Source organism: Pieris napi, chromosome 6, assembly GCF_905475465.1.
Source record: "Pieris napi chromosome 6, ilPieNapi1.2, whole genome shotgun sequence".
Taxonomy (NCBI): Eukaryota; Metazoa; Arthropoda; class Insecta; order Lepidoptera; family Pieridae; genus Pieris; species Pieris napi.
Genome location: NC_062239.1, coordinates 9153023 through 9177848, shown reverse-complemented (window position 1 = coordinate 9177848; position 24826 = coordinate 9153023). Strand labels below are relative to the sequence as shown.

Below are 24826 nucleotides of genomic sequence, written 5' to 3'. Positions count from 1 at the left end.
ATTAAAAAATACATACAACCCCTAACTTTCACCCCTCTACGATCAACCCCAATTTTTTTATTATGATATACATGGCAAAACAACGTTTGCCCGTTCAGCTAGTATTTATATAATTAGTCACGTTTAATACTTCAATTGTAAGTATAATTTTGTATAACGTAAGATTATTCATGTTTGTAATTTACAGGGATAATTTGAGAATAAAACAAATTATTCAGTAGTTTTATTGTTTTTATTTGAAAATAAGCTTATTCTATTTGTAATGTGATTATATAATCCGTTCAAAACGTGTCTAAAATTCTCTATTTTTTATAATCTAAACCTAATCACATCACATCGCGTTAAATAAAAAATCTATGTATAACAAAAACAAAATGTCAAAATATCTTCTGTGTTGCCAATCTTTTAATTTAAATTGCCAGTTTTTTAAACCATTTCTCGTAACTTAAAATGTAGATTTAAAAAATGCCTAAACTATTACGTCTTAATTAATTCTTTCTATAATATAATATTTACAGTAATTTACATCACAAGATGGCTGTATGTCGCGCACACAACCATTCTATTAACCACAAGGAACTACTATAAAGATCATCGTAAATTTTACTTTTTTTTTTCTAGCCACAAAATTATTGTATTGGAACAGTTGTTAGGCAAGAGGTTTTTTAAATAATATATAAGTTTTTAATGTCATATTTTAATATTTTAAGAATGCAGTGAGCCTTTAATTTTGCCTTAGTAATACGGCTTTCGGGCACAGACAGTAGAGGAATATGAGCATAGACAAATTTGCCGGTGTGTTTGTGTTGCGCATTTCTCAGAGCGCGTACTGATTAACAGATGGTTCCGATTCCGCCTTCAAATCCTGAAAGAAATTATTAATTAATTTACCAACGCCAATGTTATGAGTATTACGATTTTCTATCTAGTTGTAAAAATGTTGTTGGTTGATTTCCAATTCATCGTAATTCAATGAAGATTTTGAAAATAAATTTAGAAGAAATTTATATCTAAATTCCTCACTGGCTCATGCGCATATAATGACCCTTTAGACTTTGGAAATATATTAATGTAAATGTAATGTGTAGTATGTTGTAAGCTGAAAGTTGTAGCATTGTCTACTATCTAAACTACCTTCTGTTTAAAAAATCCAAAAATGAAAATAATTTCTACAAACACGTCAAAATAACAGAACAAAGAAATCTCGAGCCTATACCATGACCACTGTTGGTAACACAATGGAGAAGTTTCCATTTTAATTACATTCATTATAATTAAGTTAAAAAACGTGAAATAATCATTAGATTAATTTCGAGTCACGCGGAGTTAGAGATGACGTCACACATATACATCCTAACCTTGACGCGGCGCGTATATGCTGAGAACGTGGCGTTCTCGAATAGGTCAAATTACGTCACAGACTTTCTATAGTCAAATATTTTTTTTTAAGTTTAGTGAATTTATTGCGTAATTATTGACTGATTTAATGATTTTTTTTGTTAAATATAACGTGAAACTTCTCCATTGCTATGAATACTCATTGACTTAATTACATTTTTATTGCTTTACACAAAAATAAATATATTAATCTGTCATGATTTGTCTGGCCATGCAAATAAGTCTTACAAAAAAAAAACTGGCCATTTACTTGTGAGCAGGCCTCAAATAAAGAATCCGTCTTGAGTGGCAGAACAGAAAGCTGTATTATCGAAAGATTCCTGTAAAAAAATACCAAAACCATTTCCCTTAAGAGAAATATCCTCATGTAAGCACTTGTGTACATTAAAATGGAAAATTTAAAAATAATTTCATATTCCATATTCAAAAGTTTCTTTCTTTCAAACCATAGACATCGTGGACTGATAATAACGGCCCTTACCACAGAGTTTTCATAAATTTTCCCCTTTTCTATCTCGATTACTAAAGGTCTTGGTCAACATATTATAGTATGTGATATTAAAATCTTATTTATGTGCAGATGTTTATGCATACAGCTGTAGAAGTAATATGTGTGTGTGCACGTACACATAAATGCGCTTGTGCGCGTACGGTGAACGGTGTACGCCTAAGTACGTTTCTTAGAACGTAATAAGCTAGTAGAAAGTATGAAAAATTTATTACGTGTTATTGATGGTGATCTGTATAACACATGGATTATAAGGCGTTATGGACAAAAATAAAAAAAATAATAAACAAAAATCCATACTTAAGATATATATACGTCAGTCACGTGACACTAAAATCTAATACTGTCTAACTTTTTTATCGGTTTTAATCGAAGTAGAATATTTTTTAATTTAATAATTAACACGTAACACCTTGGTCTTATAACTTATACTTGTTTTACAGGCATGCTACGTCATAGGGACTGGTGCGACGCCATCTTGCTTAGAGAAGTGGGTTATTGAAAATAGGAATTCTTAATTGAATCTTTGGTCACTAATAAATAATCAGAAATTATTTTTAAAATCTTTTCAGTCTGAACATGTCTAACGTGTGTTAGACCTTAAATAAAAATACGCTTATGTGTGTGAGTTTTCGCTTTGTGTGTGTGCATGTGGCACGTACAATTGTGTAGTCGCACCGAGGGCCAGTGGTGCATATCCTGGTCTGCGTGTCGCCGCGTAAGTCTTGGTGGTTCTGCGCGACGCACACAGCCATCGTGAATGTGAACACCCGTTATATCCGACCCTGGGATCTCGAACATCACTTCCAGAAGTAGGTTTTCCTGTAAACAATTTGTTATATGTACAATCGTGCTAAGGGGCTTCATAGCCTAGCGGTCTTATTAAGTGGCAGCTAGGTGAGGGGTACCGGGTTCGATTCCCGGTTCGAGGGCAAGTTTTAATTTAATTTAATTTTGTTCTCGGCCTTTGGGAGGGTTGTGCGGTACCGGGCGAGTGCCTTAACCGTACATGGAGGACATGGTCGAATCTTAAGGCAAAAAGTACGAATTACAAAAATCTTATACTTGACGCTGGCTAATGCACAAACCGTGCCAGAGCCATAAAAAAAAGCGTGCTTTTTTATATAGAATAATGGACTACATATTTTGAATATAGAAACAGGTTTTTTTTAAACTTTTATATTACACAAAGATTCAACGACTTGTTTAATATAAAACCTAGGTGTATAAATTATGAATGTTGCCCTAAACAGGAACTTACTTCATAATTAATAGAAAAATAAAAACAATTCTACCGTTATATTTACTACTCGTAGTAAGACTAGGACTCCCTTGTCTATAGTCTGTTCCTATAGAATGCGTATTAATAATAAATCCAGAGGAGCTAAAATCCTTAATCTTTGGCCTACAATTGCATTTGTTTCTTCACTATTTTTATTTCATAGACAAGAAGGTGATCAGCCTTCTGTCTGACATAAGTTTGATTTTGAGACAAGTTGATTTCCTCACGTTTACCGTCACCGTACGAGCCACTGTCAGTCACAGACTAAAAGTCCATTGGTGCACAACCGGGGATCGAACCTACGACCTTAGGGATGAGTGCTTAATGCATAGAATACGTATTAGTCAAAAAAAAAACATAACAGCATTGCATTTCTTACAAAGAATTTATTTAAAAAAATATTTCTCATACCATGATGGCCCGTAAACCTCTAGCACCAGTCTTGCGCTCCATGGCCATAGCGGCGACAGCTCGAAGCGCCTCTTCACTGAACGACAACTCGCACTTGTCCATCGCGAACAGTAATTTGTACTGGGCGACCTAAACAGTTCTTATTGAGTATACAAAGTATCAATTCAAATATATTCTATTAGATTACAAAGAAACATTTTTATATTAGATAAAACCTATACCGACCGACTGATACTATATATATATATACCTATACTGAAGGAAGCTAGGATATAGAACAACAAGCAAAAGAAAAAAAAATGTTTAAAAATGTAAAATAATCTAAGCTGTGTATTATAATTTGTTTTGGTCATGATTGGAAATAAAACGGGCTTTATTATTTAATATTTTTTTTTTTTAAATATGATTGGACAATTCACACCAATTGACCTAGTCCCATGCTAAGCTGGTGAAGCTTGTGTTATGGGTACTAGGCAACGGATATACATACATATTATAGATAGATAGACATATAAATACATATTTAAACAACCAAGACCTAAGCACAACACCAAATGCTCATCACATCGATGTTTGTCTCAGCCGGGGATCGAACCCGGGACCCATGGATTCGCAGTCAGGGGTACTAACCACTAGACCAATGAGCCGTCAATGAGCCGTCATTATTATTATTATTAAAACCTATACAAATTATTTAAAATGTTTTAAGAACAGAAAAGTAAAATCGCCTTTAAAAATAAACAAAAGAATACAGGTTGGTTCAAAGTTTCCGCTTTACATATAGTCACACATTAAAAATATAAGAAATATCTTACAATAGCGTTCTTAGGCTCTGTCAGTATCCGCACGAGGAGGTCCTGATCGAGGCTGTGGAAAGGCACCAGTACGGGGAAACGACCAACGAATTCCTGTAAACAATATTTAAACAATCTTATTATACCTCTAAAACTATCGGACAGGACACTTAGCACGATAGGGAGGAGCGTTCAAGTAAGTACATAATAAGTAAGTACACAAGCGTAACGAATTTGGGGGGGGGTCTATAATCTCCAAAAATTGCGTGACGTAATACTTGATATCCAGACATGTGGACGTATAAAGTGACGAAATTGACCGGCCCAAGCAAAAAACGCTGTAGCGAACAAGCAATGGATGGAATCGTCGAAAAACAGAGATGAATAAGCTAGAAGCCTATCTATCTACGTGCTATTATAAAGAGGATTTGTTTGATTGTTTGCATTAAGGCTCTAAAATTGTAGGACTGATTTGAAAAAATATTTTAATCTATATAATATTTTTAAATATTTTAAACATAATCCAAATTTACTCCGGAAGCTATTGACAATAAAGCAAAGTGATGTACTACAGCTTTATTTGTGATGTGTTTTAAATATATTATTTTTATAAGTTCTTATTTTAAATAGCTTAATATTATAATAATAAATATAAGTCGCTACCTATTACTGTCTGCGGAATGAGAACTATTATAATTCTTATTTGCGTCGTTTATTTATTCACATATAATAACATATAGTATCGATCAATACTGTGGAACTTTAATATAACAGAGAAGTCAACAAAATAAGTGACTCAAATCACATGACGTTCTCTTTCCGCACAGACTATATAAGCAACTATAAAAATAAAACATTCAAAAGCCATTGATAGTAGTAATGAAGTCACGTGGAACGTGGGGCAGCTATTTGCAACTGTTTCATTCATAATTCTTTGAAAGTTAACTTTCTGCGCCTCCAGATCCGCCATGTCCCTTAACAACTAAGCTACTACGAGACTGAGTAAAGTGATGAATCGAATATTACATTAGCAGGAACTAAAATAACAATAATTTCAGTTTTGACAGAAGCGTATAATTTGTTTCTAAATTAACGATAATCGAAAAATGTTCGTATCATCAAATCTCAATACAAAACCTATTGGCTCGTTGATTTTACGCCATCAAGAATCAACTATTTATTTCAATTAAGTTAAGATCTCGTTCAAAGTAATTGGAGTTAGCACATTGTCAGAAATCCCATGAAATGTCGTAGAAAATATTAGATTTAAAACGGTCATAATAAACAAATAACTTTTGTACTATTGTTAATAATACTACCGTAGCTATTAAGAAATAATTGCATCAATTAATGACCTAAGGGTTGTGTTACGCTTAATACAATGTTTAATTAAATAACACTCACGGGAATCATGCCAAAGTCGATAAGGTCCCTGGCTTGCACCTTACGAAGCCAGCTATCTCTTTCGTTGCACTCATCTTTCGCCGTATCCAATGGCGAGGCGTCGGCCGCGGCCGCTGCGAACGCAGCCCGTCGTCCCGACTTCGGGTCCCACGCCCCAAAACCAAGGTATTTCTCGTTATTACGCCGTTGGATTAGGCGGTCGAGACCGTTATATGCCCCACTCGCGACGAACAGTATGTTCGTGGTGTCAACTTGTACCGCGTCACCGCGTAGTTTGCGAGAATTACGTTCGGGTACGGACACAACGCAACCTTCGAGCATTTTGAGCATGCCTTGCTGTACTCCTTCACCTAGAAATTTCCATTTCACATATTTTACAAGTAAGAACATCCAATCAAATTCAATCCTACGACAGACAAGGAACCATAAATAAAATAAATAAATCAGTGGCGCTACAACCTCTTTAGGTCTTGGTCTCAGATTTCTGAATCTATTTCATGATCATTTTTAAATCTAATAGGCAAGTAGGTGATCAGCCTCCAGTGCCTGACACACGGCGTCGACTTTTTGGGTCTAAGACATGTCGGTTTCCTCACGATGTTTTCCTTCACCATTCGAGCGAATGTTAAATGGGCACATAGAAACAAAGTCCATTGGTTCATAGCCGGGGATCGAACCTACAACTTCAGGTATGAGAGTCACACGCTGATGCCACTCGGCCAACACTGCTCTGCTGACAAATAGCCATAGAAATAATAATACTCTTGAAACCGCATAGAAATTGCTTTCAAAGCCGATATTGCCTATTACTGATTTCAAAAATACTGATAAGACAATCGACTGACTTGAATACACACATGCGAATTATAAAACTTACAGACAGAAGAATTTAAAAACAATGACAGACACACAGATGAACAACAATAATTTCTTTATTTGTCGATATTTCTACGAATTTTAAATTAGCCCGTAGATAGAATAATTAACGCAGTATCTTCTAACTGTCAGACTCAAAGATGTTATAAGGTCATCTAGGCATCTAATAACCCCAACTTGTATGAACAACAATGAGCATGCAACTCTCACCCCAGAGGTCGAAAATTCTCAATAGACTTTTCTATGTGCTCATACGGTAAAGAAAAACATGAGGAAACCGGAATGCTTTAAACCCCAAAAGGATGTGTCAGACAGAAGGCTGATCACCTACTTATATTAGAAAAAAAAATCACGAAATCTTAGCCCAAGAACAAGGAGTTTAGCTACTGGTTTTTTTGAACACCCTTTGCTTACTAAAAAGATATTAATTTGCTTATTCTAAAAAAAATCTTTTGTTTCTGCACTTCTATCACCAAGTGTCTATGAAGGAGTATATACTCTCTCAATTCTAACCAAGTTCAGTTAAAGGTATAAAATGAATATTTCGTTATACCTCCTACATCTCGAAGCTGATGTATTCCGGGAACTGCACCAATTTTGTCCACCTCATCGAGGAACACGATGCCAGTCTGCGCTCGCTCCACACTATTAAATAAATATATATTACAAAACCTACATTACTAAAGAAGTCTTAAATATAAAATTCTCGTGTCACAATGTTAGTTACCATACTCCTCTGAAATTTTATATGAATATTAAGTAGGTCTGAGAATCGGCTTCTATCTATCTTTCAACCCCGTAAGGGGTGTCAACAAAAAATTTTTTTTTTCATATTTTAGAAAAAGAAATTGTGTTTATTTTTTTATGATACAGCATACAAAATACATATAACCCCTATTGAACTATAAGAATGTTTCCGAGAAATAATATACATGGCAAAACAAAACGTTTGCCGGGTCAGCTAGTATCCATATAAAATTACTTTTAACTGAGCTGTTTTTATCAAACTTTAAATATAATGTCTCCCACAGTATAAGTTCATACATACTAAATTTATCAGGAATTTATGTGTTTATTAGTATGATTGCTTGATAAAAACAATTTTTTGCACCGTCAAAAAATATTCAGGTAAAATTTTTTGAAGTGATAACTTCTTTAGCGGCGTTGTACACTTTTTTTGGAATGGGTAAAAAATTATAAACTCGCGTCAGAACAAATTCGTAAGACGGATGTTTTTTTAAAGGATTATGAACCTTCGTGCTATATAGTTACGGTTTTAATTCATTTGTCTCTTTCCTCAGATACATTTATGCATGTGAAATTGGACCTTAAGTCAATACATCAAGGTTTAATTTTGCGAAACGTCTAAAGCTTTATTATTAACGATTTGGTCAGACTGACGACGGATGGAGAGTAGACAGCTGGCGCGGCGTATTTAATGTAATAAAAAAATTTCATGTTTGTGTACGATAGCGCAATAAATAAATATTGTATTCTACCACATAAATGATAGTACGTTTATACTGATATTTAAAGCAATTCGTGCAAAATTATTCCCTAACCATTCCAAAACATCAAAATAGCACAACGTTAATATTCAAGTTTTCACTTCTGCTGGCACTCTCGGAGTGCAACCCGCCGTTTTTTTTCACGGAAATATTTTGTAATATATATTTTATTCTGCTTTGATTTCAAAGTAGAAGTTTATACATACAAAATTTATCAGGAATTTATTTGTTTCTCAGTACGATTGCTTAATCGTAACGATTTTGTGCGACGTCAAAAAACATTCAGGTAGATGTATTTTTTTTTCACTTTTTGTTAATATATCTTTAAACATATGGAGTTTGTTAGCTACCTACTTGTATGAAAAAAAAGACATCTTTGTGTACTCACTTAAAGTTGGCGTCTTGTAGTAATTTCGCGATCACGCTCTCAATGTCCTCGCCGACGTATCCAGCCTGCGTCAGAGTCGTACAGTCGCAGATCGCAAAGGGCACGTCTAGACATGTCGCTATCGTCTGCGCAAGGAGGGTTTTACCTGAAACGATTTTTTTTTTTAAATTCTAAATTTTGATTTTAGGTTATAATAAAGTGCAGCAAAGTTCGTCCTTCTAATATAGACAAATGTTTGAAGACGAGACGGTGCTGAAGGAAAAGGTGAATTAGCAAACAAACCGAAATCAATACGAAGGTTTAATGTAATAATAATAAATCCTTACAAGTACTCTTACTCGTATAATTACTTTTTTGTATAACTCAGTATGACTTTGCTGTGGACTGGAAGCCTGGTTAGGGAGCGTTCAAGTATTACGTCACACAATTTTTGGAGATTATTTAAACCCCCCCCCCCCATGTAACGCGCCGTAACGTTTTTCTGTACACAAGTAGTAAAACGTTCGTGACAACCTAGTGACTCTTTATACTTAAAAGTTACCATTATGTGGTGTAAAGTACTGGAAAGTCGAAAATAATTTTAACAATAACGCGTAATTCAATCCCCGCCCCGTATCGTAACGTTTTACAAAAGAACCCCCCCTCCCAAAATCCATCCATCCATCCATTCCATATAATGGAAGAAAATAAACTATTATTATTATTACTTACGAGTGATACATATTATGATTGGTGAATTTAAAAAAAAAAACAAAAAATCAGCCATATCAAAATAGCATGCAAATATCAAATTAAAATCAATTTATTTTGTCATATACTATGTTAGTGTGTCAAAACTAAACTATATTCGATACAATACATTTTAGTATGAACTTAATCAGCGCACCTTGTACATAATTGGAACTAAACCAGCTCGAAACCTAGTAATAAAAAGTTTCATACCGCTTCCAGTTGGTCCCAAAAGCAGTACATTGCTCTTGTCAAGTCTCAGCTCGTGGTTCTGTCGCTCCAGTACTTCCGCACCGCCGCCTGTCCCACCCTGACTTAGATGCAGCAGATCTGGAACAATTGGACATTCTTACTGACACTATTTAAAAAACGGCTGCAATTTTTAAAGTAATAAACACATTTGGCGCAAAAAAAAACCTTAACAACTATTGTTAGGAGTTATCCCACTGATCATAAATAAAAATGTTCCTTTTCATAAGCAAAGTTATTTAGTAATCAAATGTACTTTACTATTTCATTTATTTATTGACAAAATCATGACAAACTGATATATTGGTACTTAATAAAAAAAAATACAAGATTTAATGTGATATAAATTATAAAAATTAAAGGAAAGTTTATTTCAAATGAGAACTATGGAAACTATGGAAATTCAGACCTAGCTCGTTTATCAGAATGTTCAATCTGTACATCGGTGACTTTATAATTAAAAACACATTCGGTTAATTGTAAAGACTTATGGCCATATTTATATATTTGATTTTGACGTGATAACGTCTTTAAAATCGTTTTAGTCGGGTGACATGTTCAGAAACTTGTGTCACACCAAAACCTCACGAGCGCGATCGCAGGTATAACGAGAGAGAGACGGACCGATCTCCCGTCTCATCTCGAGCGCTGCCAGTCATTCCGTGAATGTATGAGAAAAATGATATCATAGTCGAATAAGTAAACTTGTCATTTTACACCCGAAATTTATCATCAAAAGTGTGAATAAAACGATAGATGTAATTTAAAATTTGAAAAAATTGTTATCTTCATTAATTCCTTACTTCCCAAAAACTTATATCACCAATAAGACGTTATCACGTAAACATCTCGATCGTAAACCTACTTTACAAACAACCAATATTTTTTTTTTTAATTAGATAATACCTTTGTGTGCGTGATGCAGTGGATGGTGTGCGTCGTTAGCGCCATTAGTGACATTATTGTATATTCGTTTGTAGTGGTTATATACGGCCACCGACAGCACTTTCTTTGCAAAATCCTGACCCACAACATGCTTGTTAAGGTACTCGAATATCTTTTTCGGCGGTGGAGGCGGCTTTCTGTAACAATTGAGAAAATTCCTCTAAATAATACAAATATGTGTGAGTTAAAATGTCTAATTCTAAATTTCTTCGAGAAATACCAACTAGGACTTTTTCACGGTAGAATTGTTTAATTTAATTTATTATTTATTTTGGATACAAATAAAGTGTTAATTCTCACTTGGGATCCTGTATTAATTACTACAGATATAAAAAGATTAGATTCTTATATTAAAAAAATGCAAAATTTAGCCTTATTTTAATATGTAGATTCATCTAAAAACGTTCTTATACAAACTGTTAAATGGTCAAATATAGAACAATAACCTCTTACAGAATATTAACATTGTCGTCCAATATTCATTCCCAAGGATTAAAATTAACAGTCTTCCGAATTGCGTCTGTAAAAACCGAGCGAGAATTTTAGCCTCTCTTTCGAACACTTCGATGGACGATAAGCCCATTAACAATATTTAAAAAAAAAGCGTTTTTTAGTACCAATCAAGTACCTTATACTCCCTAACGCCTTATACCTAATTTAAAGATACTTAACGGTAAGCATCTTTCTATAAGTAATTACTATATAAAGACTAAAATTTGAGGTTAATTTTCTTCTATTTTGGATTCTTTAATATTTTTTGTTCATCGTAAATGTCATATATATGTATTTTAGATTAGATAATTCATACGGTAGATTTTTTTATATAAGTGGTGTACTATAATAAATAATTTAAAAAAATGGTAACCATAGTAACAAATACAGTTCTTTCTATCTTTGGGTCAAATATGCTTCGTTTTACGAAACAATGTATGTTTACTGATAAACCTTTAGTAGATAAACGACGTAATAGAGCGTAAATCGATAAATGTCGCGTAGATAATACCCGATAACATGTTATTGTTTTTATTGTCACAAGATTGATCCTATGGCATCTATGCACTCAACCTATGTTAACGTCATGTGTTAAGTATTCGCTAAGGGACTATTAGCTCTGCTTATCTTAATATATATAAATTACGTATCACGTTGTTTGTCCGCTATGGACTTCCTAAACTACCGAACCGATATCAATCAAATTTGCACACCGTGCAGCAACTTAAAAGATAGGATAGCTTACATCTCAATTTATACCCGCAATATTATTTTATTGCAAAATATTTGTTTATTATTTGATAGTCACAATTCTAACAGATGGCGTTGTGTTGAAAGTACAACGTTTCACATAAGCTACAATTTAATGGCATAACCACCAAAAAATCATGTTGGTCCCCATGACTGGTGTTCTCCTACCATTTCCCTTGAATAGTTTGCTACTATGTATTATGTAATATAACAAAAACCTTAGCCACAGCAACGCTTGGCCGGTCTGCTAGTATACATATTATATTAATTATTCTCAGTGAACCTTTTGATTGGCTTTTAAATTTTTGTTTATATATATTTCTATTCAACCCTCAATTCACAAATATCATATTCAACCCTCTGTAGATGTTTCTTTTTCATTGTTCCACATTAGGGTTGCTTGGAAGATATCGCTTGTTGGCCGCCCGTTGCCTTATAACGTTTGTAACCTGCTTTTTCATTTTTGGTTATGTGTATGTTTTTGAATAAGGTAATAAAGTATAAATAAATAAGACACGTTTGATTTCATTCCGTGCACGCTAGAAAAAGCATGAAATCACCCGCACGTCCTTCAAGCTTTAATAGTGTAGAGCAAGGATGGTGTACTGTTCCAACCTAAAAGAGGCCGTTGAAGTATTACGTAAGCAGATTTACAACAATTAATCCCCCCCCACACCTCCTCTTGTCAGCAAAAGTAAGCAAAGCACTCAAAAATTATAGTACATAAACGTATTAAGTTTTTGTAGGAGTCCTCGAAAATGTATAAAATGTATAAAAAATTAATAAATCTGAGATTTGTATTATTATTCCAAAAAATAATAATCTAATACGGAAGATACTGAGCGGCGAGTGCGTCCTATCTATATACTCGTGACATTAACATTTCCCACGCTATTGTTCCGTGATACTAACATTGTTTATTAATACGATAATGAAAATAAATAAAATAAATAAGTGGCGCTACAACCTTTTTAGGTCTGGGCCTCAGACTTCTGTGTCCGTTTCATAATCATTTATAGTCCGAGAATAATAATATTATACTTTAAATTAGACGAATTTAAAGTGAAAAATAATTATAAATATATATTTGAAAACCAATTTCGTGAATTTTAAATTATAAACAATTTACCAAACCAAGGTTACACAGGACGTATCCTTTGTGTCTCTTAGGTCAATAACACAACATACTCAAAATATTTTACAGCAATCTAAAGATAAAAAAAATGTCATGTCACCTTCAAATTGCTCAATATAAAGTAATAAAATTGCTTTTTCATTACCCATACTTAACTTCTAGACAAAAAATGTACAGTGAAACTGATGAATATAAAACAATTATTTCAATACAATACCAGCTTATTAATCTACAAAATTCTAAAAACTATATACACACTAACATTACTTTCACTAAAATAAATCAAATTCAGAAGCGCAGTTTACGACGCTCTTACAATCTTATTGTACCCAAGTTTAGAACCAATAACGGTAAAAAAAACATTGAGCGTTGGGGGAGTGCTGCGGTATAATAGACTTCCACAAAATATAAAAAGTGCAGACAGCCTGGCAATATTTAAATTTAGACTAAAAGACCATCTCTTGAGTGATCCCAGTTACCTGCGTAAATGAAAGTCCACACAAGTTCTACTTCGCTAATAAACCTAAATGTCATCGAATAGAAGGTGTATTTAAATATAAAATGGGCTGGTATAATTTATAATTTTTTTAAATACTTTCTTTTTTAAACACTTTAATATCTGTAGGATATGGTGGGTGGATAGCAACACATATTCCCCCCCCCCCCCCCCACACACAACATCCACCTTACCATAAACAACAATTTGACTTTTAAAATTACACAGACATACATCGTTCGATTGCTATTACTCATGCTTAAATCGCATCGCTGCTAAAATGACAATACAAATATTTATGTGACGATTATTGATGTGTTAAATGGCTCAGCTGTAGAGCCGAAAGTCATATTTATATTTATACATACCACATACAATTTTTGTTCCAAATTTTTGTACTATAAAACAAAAGACGAAACAATGGAACGGATATAATATAGATATCAGAATAATACAAACGAATCGTGATAAGACAAGTGAGGCTGTTGTCAGACACGCGATCCGTCTTTTGACTAATTACAATCAAACTGAGTGAGACCCTTTAGACAATACCGTCTTCGCCATAAGGGCATTCTCAGGGCATTTCTCTCCCACATTTATTCTCAAAACATTTTTGTCGGGCACATTACACTTTTTTCACAAATCAGTAATCAAAAAAGTTATCAGAAGGTATTTACAAGGCATATACTACGCCATTATATCGATATCTGCGCCTATTCCTACTGTATTAATTAATAAGGATATAATAGAAGACTCAACAGAAATCTCGAAAGAAACCGTTATCGTAATCGTAACCAAAAAACCAGCAGCATTCTAAGATCATTATTGACATTATATATCATACTGTATTTGATGGTCATACTTAGTAATTTTTTTTATTATAATTAGCTTTTTTTACTTTCCAAAAGGTCCCCAAATTCTTGTGTCCCCAAAGGCCCCAGCCTAGTTTAAGACGGCCTTGCCCTTAGAAAGTACCCTCCTCATAAGTATAGCTCTTAAAACAAAAGCTAAGAATCTGTATCCTTATACATGTCAATTAAACAGTCATCGTGATACTAAATTAAGAGTTTTTTTTAAAATGCTACCTAATCAGATCAACAAAGTGTCTACACACTTTATAATAACCGTATGTCTTTATAAAAATCACTACAATGAAACAATTCTTAGACACAATAAAACTATAACAATGATAAAAGGTAATTGACATCAAAACTGATATCATTTATAACAAATTGATAAAAAGTCTACATAGGTTTCGATACATTGACCCGCGTTAATGGAAAATAAAAGGTAACGACCGTATGTCACCCGACATACATTAAATATGTTATTATAAAATGTTTTACTTCAGGAGCGCATACTCCAAGCAATCATTCTCATATCGAAATAATCGTAATAGTTATTTGTTAAGAAAACTAATTGTTTTTTCAAGAATTATAATTTAATTTGTTTTTTTTACTGAATGCTCACAATCGTGATTCGTCAGAAATAGACTAGCAATAAAAAAATTGACATTAAAAAAAGAAAAGCGTGTGTATAGTTCGCCAATGTTTCGGGTTTTATCTAACAATGACACTTATTATGAGGATATTGATATTTTCCATTTCATCAAAGAGGATGTAAGGAAACGTTTGAAGAGGCGGGAAAACTTTGATTTAGTTTAAAGAGAAGCACTCTAGTTTTTTCTTTGAATCGTTTATCGTTTGTTTAATGTTAAATTTCAGTTTTCTTTTAAAAAAAATATATATATTGATCTTACTCATGTTTTCTGTTTCACATATATATTGTTTATCTATGTCATCCGTTTTGGCTTTCTATATTGTCGAAGTGTTTTGTTTTATAATATGTATGTTAGCTGTAAAATTACTAATAAATAAATAAATGTTGCAACGGGCGGCCTTCTCGCTCCGAAGCGACCTCTTTCAGGCAACCCTAATTAGAGAAAACGGTAAAAAGAGAATAGTGTGAAGCAACAGTGCGAAACCTATTTATGTATTTTCTAGGACATATGATAAGTGTCGTTGACAGTTAATAATGTACATCTTGCCACGACAAGATATATTTATTTCATTACTAGAGCCTCCCCTCGCGAACTTCGTTTCTCCTTAATGTGGTTTTACTTAGCCTACCAACATGGAACATTTTGCTATGCTATCCCGGAGACTGTTAGATTTTCCGGAATTAAAACTTTTTAGGTTTTAACAAATAAAAATTGGGGTTGATCGTAGAGGGGTGAAAATTGGGTTGTATGGATTTTTATATGTTGTATTATAAAAAAAAAGCAAAATTTATCCAAAGCACAAAAAATATTTTTTTTGGGGTGGACACCCCTTATCACTTAGGGGTTTTAAATATAGATAGTAGCCGATTCTCAGACTTACTGAATATGCATAAATAATTTCATAAAAATCGGTCGAGCCGTTTCCGAGGAGTATGGGTACGAACATTGTGACACGAGAATTTTATATATTAGATAATATAGATAAACCCGATTTTAAAACTAGAACCCAACCTGTAGAATCCGTTTTTCGCGTCAGCATTGTCCTTGATGCTCTTCTTAGTGTCGACCTCGCTCAGCACCACGAAGAAGTGGTGGCATTTGTCGCACTTGACAAACCGTGTTGAGCTGACGAAGGTTTCCACGTGGGTACAAGGGTCTCCACATTTGGGACACGTCAACACCCCATTACCTGACTTCTTACCACCAGCTGAACCTGAAAACGTTTTGTATCCTATTAAAGACCTTAATAATAATTATTGTACCCGAATGACGAACAAAAAAGATTTATTTCTTTCAATTTAAATATTACAGTTCCTAACCATAAACGTGCTATACGCCTGGCTTAGTTAAACAATGTTTTATTTGAAAAGTGGGTAAAGTAATAAAATAAATAAATCTGTGGCGCTACAACCTCTTTAGGTCTTGGTCTCATATTTCTGAATCTGTTTCATGATCATTTTTAAATCTAATAGGCAAGTAGATCATCTTCCAGTACCTGACACGCCGTCGACATTTTGGGTCTAAGACATGTCGGTTTCCTCACGATGTTTTCCTTCACCATTCGAGCAAATGTTAAAAAAAGTAAAGTAAAGGAAAAGTAATACGTAAATAAGTAGCTAGGTACTACAGTTCTCTCATACCTAGTTCTTGTTGTAATTAGGAAGTGATAAACAAATTATACATAATTGATAGGATGTAAATACAATATCTAAAGATAGAACCTTAAAAAAACTATACATTGTTTAATAGAAAGCTTTATATAATTTGCACTTGTGTGGATTCGCAGATTTACATAAGAATTATAAGTGTCTATGTATTTTTATGTTAAGATTGATAACTCTTCAAGAAACTAAAATTAATACTTTATGATAACCAACACCAACCAACAATAGAATTGTGAATATAACAAACGTGTTTTAATACGGAAATATTAATTACTGAATACAAGATATATATTTCAAATAAGCGGCTAAATATATTATAATATCAAGGTCGTTAACCTGTCGCGCTTATTATTTTCTTTGTTTACGTTTTGGCACTTGAATATATGAATTAGAAAAATTGATTTATATTTTCGTTATCAACAATGTTCCAATTTAATTTTTATAGTACTAGCTGCCCCCGGGAATTTCGTTTCGCCTTATATAATGTTTGTACATAGCCTACTTTTTTAGTAGCTACCTACCAACATATGCTATGTCACTTCATAGAAACTGTTCGCCTAAAAATACCTAAATACATACTAAAGCTAATTTTAAATTTTTCTCTCCACTAAAACCTTTCTCAGAGCTGAAAATGAAAACATACTCGAATTGGTGCAGCCGTCTTCGAGTTTTGGGCTTAGCAACATTTTACGATTAATTATTATTTGTATAGAAAAGAAATATCATACGCGGCTTTTAAAAAAATATTTTGTATACTTTTTAAAAGCCTCGTATTGGTAAAAGCTCGGTCTCGGTGTCTCTATAACAAGGCCACACTTAAAAAATTTCGTAATATTTTCAGACTCAATATTTCTTCACCTGTTTTGGTTTTAAGTGTTTAGTGTGTCCTTTCTGTCAACCTATTTCCATAAAACAATTTTACATATGCTTTTTATTTACGAACATATATTATCATAAATAGTAGAACGTAGTTAAAGTAGAACCCGTAATTCGAAATTCAAATATCTACCCTAACGTATTGTGTTATTCACAAATCAGTAATAAAATGCTTTAAAACTTTTCTATGAAAATTTAAAGATGTAATAAAGTTGTTTTCATTGATCAATTATCGAGTTATAGCATTAACCTTGGCACATACGGGTAAGAGCGAGGCATTTGACCGGCTCACATGCGGTCAAGCAATGTTAACCTTGCTTCGAAAAACCCGCCTTGCCATCTTTTACTTAACGAGCTAGCTTTGATACAAATAAGGTCAGTAGGTCTTAAGCGCGTCAAGAATATATTGTTATAAGAGCACAAATTTGTCCATGAATTAGGATTTTACATACAGGAGTCATGGTACATTTTAGGGTCATAGAAGTCATTTTTAGTATGTAATACATAAAAAAGAACGCCTTTAAGCTTTTCCCCTGTTATAAGCAACGCAGGGGATTTAATAACTTGGTATCCAATTGTAATAAATTTAATATTCACGACTAGAGAAATAATTTCTCAAAATGTATAAGTATTGTGTATATGCATCGGGCGTTGCTTATCAATTACCAATAAATAATATTGACAAAATAAAGTTCCAACTTACCAGTACTTGCAGCATCTTTGCCTGCTTGTGGCGGCCCTGGGGGCTGTTCTGTGGGACTCTTGCACAAAACGGCGCATGTACTGAAGGAACGGGGACTCGAGCGGCGGAGACCACGACATGACTGCGCAGCACCTACAAAATATTTAGTTTATCATCAAGTAACTTGTCCTTACGAATTTTCTTTTTTGTATTAAATTCTAGCGATCCCGACAGACGTTTTTCTGTACGCCTGTTTTAAATACAAAAGAAATATTCTAAACCATTATCGAATCCACTTGAAAACACAAAAAAAATCATCAAAATCGGTCCAGCCGTTTAGCAGGAGTTTAACTACCACCACGCGCGCAAAAGATTTATATATGTAAAGATGTAATAGTTAGACATATGGTGGGCTTTTTTATAGATGTCTAAGTAGAGTTTTTTTAGAGATGTTAAGTTTTATAAAAAAACATTAGTAAACCAATTTACCCTCATGACAATATTTCTATAGAAAATTATAATAAAATCATATTTTCCTAATATATAGACTAAATAATATTATAACGTCAAACTATTTTTGCCGGAAAGTAAGGAATGAAAGGTAGGCTTTTAAACATGACAAATACAATTATTGCTTGACTTATTTTTTATTTAATTGAATTTAAAATAACGACCGTGAAATGTTATATAAACCGAATTCTTAATAATTAAAATGTTAAAGTATTGTATTTTTTAATTTTTAAACGATATATTATAAATCGTTAGCTATTATGCAAAAAAAACCAATCAACCACGAATATCCTTCGAATTAAATTTAACCTTATTTAATACAGATAAAAAGTAAAAGACATTGCAATACAGAAGTAGATTACAAATTCACAATTCACATTGCGAAATTGCAATAAATAGTTTTAGATTGCATTATACAAGGCTAAATCTTTTCATACATTATATCAGACTACCATTGTTACTGATATTACCCAATAGTTTCTTTTATAATCCAATTACAATTAGCTCAATAAAGACGTCAAACATTATGAAATATACGCAATTTTGCAATAATTTTGTTCTACCTATATTTTCTTTTTAATTGCATTCCTGCTTATTATTAATACATAAATGTTTTTGAAGTCCCGTAACCCAAAAGGGTTGGTTAATTACTACATATATATTAATTAGAATAGACAGTATCTCTTATCAAAGACCAGATAATGTCTACGACTGAGTAGATTAAATAAAAACAAAACAGTGGCGCTCTGTATGTTTCATTTGTTTTTTTTTTCAAATAGGCAAGTAGGCGATCCTTTTGTGGTGGTAGCACGCGGAAGGCATTAAGGCCGTGTTGGCCTACACTAAATTAACCTATTCAAGATTCTCTTGTTCGTTTTTCTCAGACATTTCAATGTAAAGGTAACAACAAGCTTACTTCGCAGTAATGTTAGGATTACCCATTATCAACTTTATATGTATTTTCCGCCTTTATAACATTGTTGCTGCTACTCGTGTTGCTGATTTACAGAGTATTAGTACTGTTAACAATGTGTTACTTCCCTTTATGTAAATTTAAACCCATCATAAGTTTTACAATTACGACCCCAATTTAAAGTCAACAAACTGTGATACAAGATCTTTGTTTTTTCCTAGATTCTCAACTATTTAGAGACTGGGTGTGAAATACCCACTTAAACTACCTTCGATAATTACTACAAGGCCGCGTCAGAGACCGCGTCGCTATCCGATTCTGTTGGGGCTTAAAACGATACCATCATCACTTACAATTTAAAACCCCGACCTAGACCCAGTCTCCTATGGTAACAATCGTCAGTTGTCCTAGAAACTTAACCGTACCCTCCATGTTTAACCACTCGGCCGGCATACAGCACTACCCAAGGCATAAACAAATTTTAATTTATATTATAAATTATATATATATATATTTAATTTCGTAAAATGTAAGTATAATAAGCATATAAAATTGTTTTTTGTTAATATTCAAAAAGCACTCAATATACGTGAACTTGTGTTAGATTTACCCTAGTCTATAGTTAAGATAAACTTTGAGTTAAAATATGTTTAGTAGCTACGACTCTACTTATTTTTTATTCACACTTAAAATGACGTTACATCTAATGCTTATAATAACAGTAATAACCATACGTTATGCAAACCACATTATAACATTACTGTATCATACAAAAAGCTCTTATAATCATCAAAGTAGGTTAGAAAAGAAACTTGTACAATTTGGAGGGATTCCGTTGGCGCCAGACACGCTGCGTTTAAGCGTGACAAACACTAGTCCACAAACAATAGAGGTGAAACTCATTGTTCTCTTTACAAGCAATAAATTTAAACAACGATACGGATTACCCTTGCACATGTCTGTGGAAATAACCAAGAAAAAGGTGGCTTTTCACTAAACAGCCTTTGGCCATTTGGGAGCGTTCAAGTATTACGTCACGCAATTTTTGGAGATTATTGACCCCCCCCTCCGTGTAACGCGCCGTTACGTTTTTCTGTACCCAAGTACAGTACAGTCACCAAGTATAGTAAAACGTTTCGTGACCACCTAGTGACTCTTTATACCTAAAAGTTACCATTATATGGTGTAAAGTACTGGAAAGTCGAAAATAATACTAACAATAATGCGTAATTCAATCCCCGCCCCGCATCGTAACGTTCTACAAAAGAATCCCCCCCCCCAAATTCGTTACGTAATACTTGATATAATACCTCCTCGCTCCCTTATCCTTTTAGCCAACTGACTTTACCGCTAAATTATATATCAATATAAACTATTAAAGCTTTCGCTTACTTAACAAAACTAGAATCTAACCAAGTTTAACCACTGCCAGGTTTAACACTATGATCAGGTTTCACAAGGCACTTTCGCTCTTAACAAATTGTGAACGATAACGACATAATAATCGCATCGATTTAGGTATTTTTCCGCTGCATTAAAGTGCTTTTTTGCATACGTTCCACAACAACAATGCGCATGAAAGTTAAGTTTGATAATTATATATAGGTACATATTAAATTACATTTGTGTGGCTATTATTAATAGTGTTCAATTGTTTTACTTGGCTAAATTACTGCATCACTGCCTAACAGTGCAAGCCGCTTTGTCATGATTCAATATTACATAAAGCAATACAGGGGTTTCCAGATTGTTGCACTTCCTTGTAGCTACTTCTCATGCTTGAGGAAAATAACATTAAGCAAAAGGACATTATGCAATAACTTTACGTCTTAAGATCGGCTTATCGCAAATCTTTATGAGGTTTTACTTTCACATACTAAAGTAACGTTATAGAGATTTTCACGATTAATAACAAGTTATTAAAAGGCCGGCAATGCACTCGCGAGCCCTGTGGCATTGAGGGTGTCCATCACTTAATATCAGGTGACTCTCCTGCCCGTTTGCCATGTTCTATATAAAAACAGTAAACATAAGCTGAATCCAAATTTTGTTCGACACAAAACGAAACAAATTTTATTTTTACTTTTGTTTCCTTACACAGTAGATATTTTTCTTATTGTATTTTCTTTTCTAAAAGTACAAAAAACTTTATACTTTTTAATACAAAATCGATTGATCGAGCAAAAACGTTACGCAAGATTTGGCATGTTTTTATTTATCGATGCGCTGTTCAAAAATTCTGTATTTGACAAACTTTCCATGATTCACTTTCGATTGAAGATTTATTGCAAGTACATTTCTTTACTTTTGCCTACTCGAATATTTAGATCACTGTTTTAAGTTACAATTGATATTTCAATCATATCAGTTCACCGGGATAGTTTGTCGTTCTACAGACTAAGAAATAGAAAAACACAATCTTTTTAATATAAACGGGCTGGAGGCTTATCTGATGTTTAATGACACCACCGCCCGTGGAAACTTGAATGCTCGCAAGTTCGTTGCCGGCCTTTTAAGAATTGGTACGCTCTTTACTTGAAGGATCGTAAGTCGACATTACTAGTAATACACCCCTTCGTGGTCCAATTCAACACCTGAATCAAACCCTGTTCTTTCTGTGAAGTATTAAAAATGTTTCTGTCTACCTAGACACTACTACGCACGCAGAAAAATAAATTTAGTCAATAAAAATAATATGTATTTAAGCGAAAGCTTATGCTTGGCCTTTTTAATTTTCCGGCACTTCTTACATACTGCCAAGTGGGCATAGTAGTACTGTATATGTCTAGAAACTGATTTCGTAAATCTATGATAGATAAGACTCTCCAAGGTTTTTAAGATTTCATATGAAAAGTAGCAAAATATTAAAAATAAAGATTATATCCATGACTCATACAGAAACAGGTCGCATGTGAATGTATTAGTAAATCGGCCTTTTAATTCATTGTTTACTGACCTCGGGTGCACCTTGATAATCAGGTTCTCACTTCTCATTGAACTCTCATAATTCGGGCTTGATTCTGACCCGTTTTATAAATTTAATATCCAATAACCAAGGTTATTTACGAAATATATACAATTACGTATTTAAATCTATTTTATCTAAAAAGTTGTTGACTCGAAATTATTTTTTAATTCCTAACCCACACACTAGTAATGCCTGCGCGTGTCTGTTGAGTTGCCAATATTTATTTACACGTGCATAAATACAATTTTCACTACCACATAACATAAATTATATATCTATTTAAATCATAATATTGTCTGTGTGTGTAATTTAACAACTGTTACATATGTCCGTGACCCATATTTTTCATTACTATATGGAGCATAAATTAAATGTTATTTTTATATAATTAATTAGCATAAGTTTAAATTAATAATGACACGCAAGTAAAATTGTAACAAATCTCACTCTTACAGTAACATGTAATGCTATGTAAGTAAAAGTGCTTATACAATAGAGTACTTACAAAAGTTATAAATCATGAGATGGCAATATTTGTTACACAATTATGTTATATTATTCTTCTTAGATCTTGTTCAGTGACTGCACTGTCACAAAGGGAACACCAATATGAACCAAAAAGTTCTAGGAAATGTATAAAGAGTAAAGTCTTAACAATAATGTTTTTTTTAACCCACTTATATAAAAAAATCACTATACTCAACTTTTAGATGCAACATTTAAAATCTACAAATATATATATCAATGTCAGATCATCAATGGAAATATGTTTATGAATAACAATATATTCCTTACACAAGATTTTTTTTTAAAATATATATATCAAATTTTTGAAATTACTAACAAAACAAACTATAGTAACTCTCATAATTCTTTTATTCCTTATTTTGAAACTTTAAGCAATTATTTTTGTTACTGAATGTAAAACAATGTTCAACTAAAAATGTAAAAATAATGTAAATCAAAGCCTTGAAATACAATGCCTTATTTTTGGAAAGTGAGTATAATTGTTAAAGCCTGCCTTTTCTTTACAAGTATAACTGTTACACTTTCTAAAATTTTTCAATATTCAAATATTTTGAAATTTTACAATTCACCAATTCTCAAGTTAAAAATTTCAATTACCTTTGACTTTTGAGAACTCCAATGTTGAAAGAATATTCTATTATAAAATATACATTAAAATTACATTTGCTCTTTCAAAACATTCCATTCCAATTTTATCAGATTTTACAGCATAAACACAGTTTTAGATTAGACAGAATACTGTTTATAACTAATATCATAAGCCTTACTTATTTCCTTTCTATTACATAAAAGAATATAATGGTGAAGACACAGTACTCTAAGAAATGTTTCTATCATTTTACGTCAATTGCATTGATTTAAAATTTAAACTATAACAAAAATAAGACAAGACTTAATTATTAATATTTGAAATATGTTATAGTTTAACAAAAATATGGTAATGACAACCAATAGTTGCATCTTGTTTTGAACATAATTTTTATGATAATTTATTCTACAGTATAATATATTTCAATGTCAGCGTTTGCATTTCACGTTAATGACCTTCCACAAATTCGAACCTTGGCACTTGAAATCTAAGAATATATGTTTAAAGCATTCTTAACTTAATCATATTTATTCCAATAAGAAGTATTAGTGCAAATATTACAGTTGACGTAAACATGTACACGAGTAACTTTTATATTGCGTCGCATTTCGTTGGGAAAAGGCCAATATAGAACAAAACAATCAATTAATATAGTCAGTACTCACCCGATGTCAACTGCGAATTTCTCCTAACAGCAATTCTTCCAACCGATACAAAACTCAAGCGAACCGTACTCATTTTGTATATTTATGGGATTATTTACGCGAAAATCACATTAGCTCGCAATAAACTCAACAAAATGAAAGACGAATGCAAGGGAAATGCTGAAATTCTGCTACAATTAGTGGTTAAATTTTTTATTGTATTTGTTTGTCAGTGAGAGGTCTTTCTTGTCATGACGCAACACTTTTATAGTCAACACCGACTCGAATAAAATAAATCAACTAAAATGTAAACACTACCAACACTTTCCTATTTTTGCAAAACGTTTGAAAATAATATAGTTAAATTTTATTTTCTTGCTAAATGAGCGGCCATACTGATTGTCACAGCTGATTTTGATGTGTGATTTTCTTGCGCACTCCACGTTGTTTTCGTACCGAATACCTATATAAAAATGTAGCGCCATCTTGTGATATCTTGTTTAATTACAATGATCTATACTCTACTACTATTTACGGAAACAGGGATAGATTCTATATTCTCAATCCGATTTTGTGGATCCTATGC

At 32.9% G+C, this 24826-nt stretch overlaps 1 protein-coding gene across 4 annotated transcripts; it reads right to left on the bottom strand.

The window, feature by feature from the left end:
* Positions 1–213: 213 nt before the first annotated feature.
* Positions 214–24708, bottom strand: LOC125050218 (ATP-dependent Clp protease ATP-binding subunit clpX-like, mitochondrial). Of its 4 annotated transcripts, none has more exons than XR_007117112.1 (13): positions 24262–24708; positions 18110–18241; positions 15878–16079; positions 10454–10629; positions 9512–9628; positions 8570–8714; positions 7227–7318; positions 5798–6147; positions 4415–4507; positions 3600–3728; positions 2569–2728; positions 1649–1718; positions 214–865 (listed from the first exon to the last, which is right to left on the bottom strand). XR_007117112.1 is itself a non-coding variant. In XM_047649914.1 (13 exons), the coding sequence occupies exons 1-12, from the start codon at positions 24332–24334 to the stop codon at positions 1662–1664; spliced, it is 1710 nt and encodes a 569-aa protein (XP_047505870.1). In that variant the 5' UTR covers positions 24335–24708; the 3' UTR covers positions 214–865; positions 1649–1661. The 4 variants fall into 4 exon arrangements, 3 of the variants coding, with proteins under 3 accessions (XP_047505870.1, XP_047505872.1, XP_047505871.1); XM_047649914.1 differs by having other exon boundaries at positions 2585–2728; XM_047649916.1 differs by lacking the exon at positions 1649–1718.
* Positions 24709–24826: the final 118 nt, after the last annotated feature.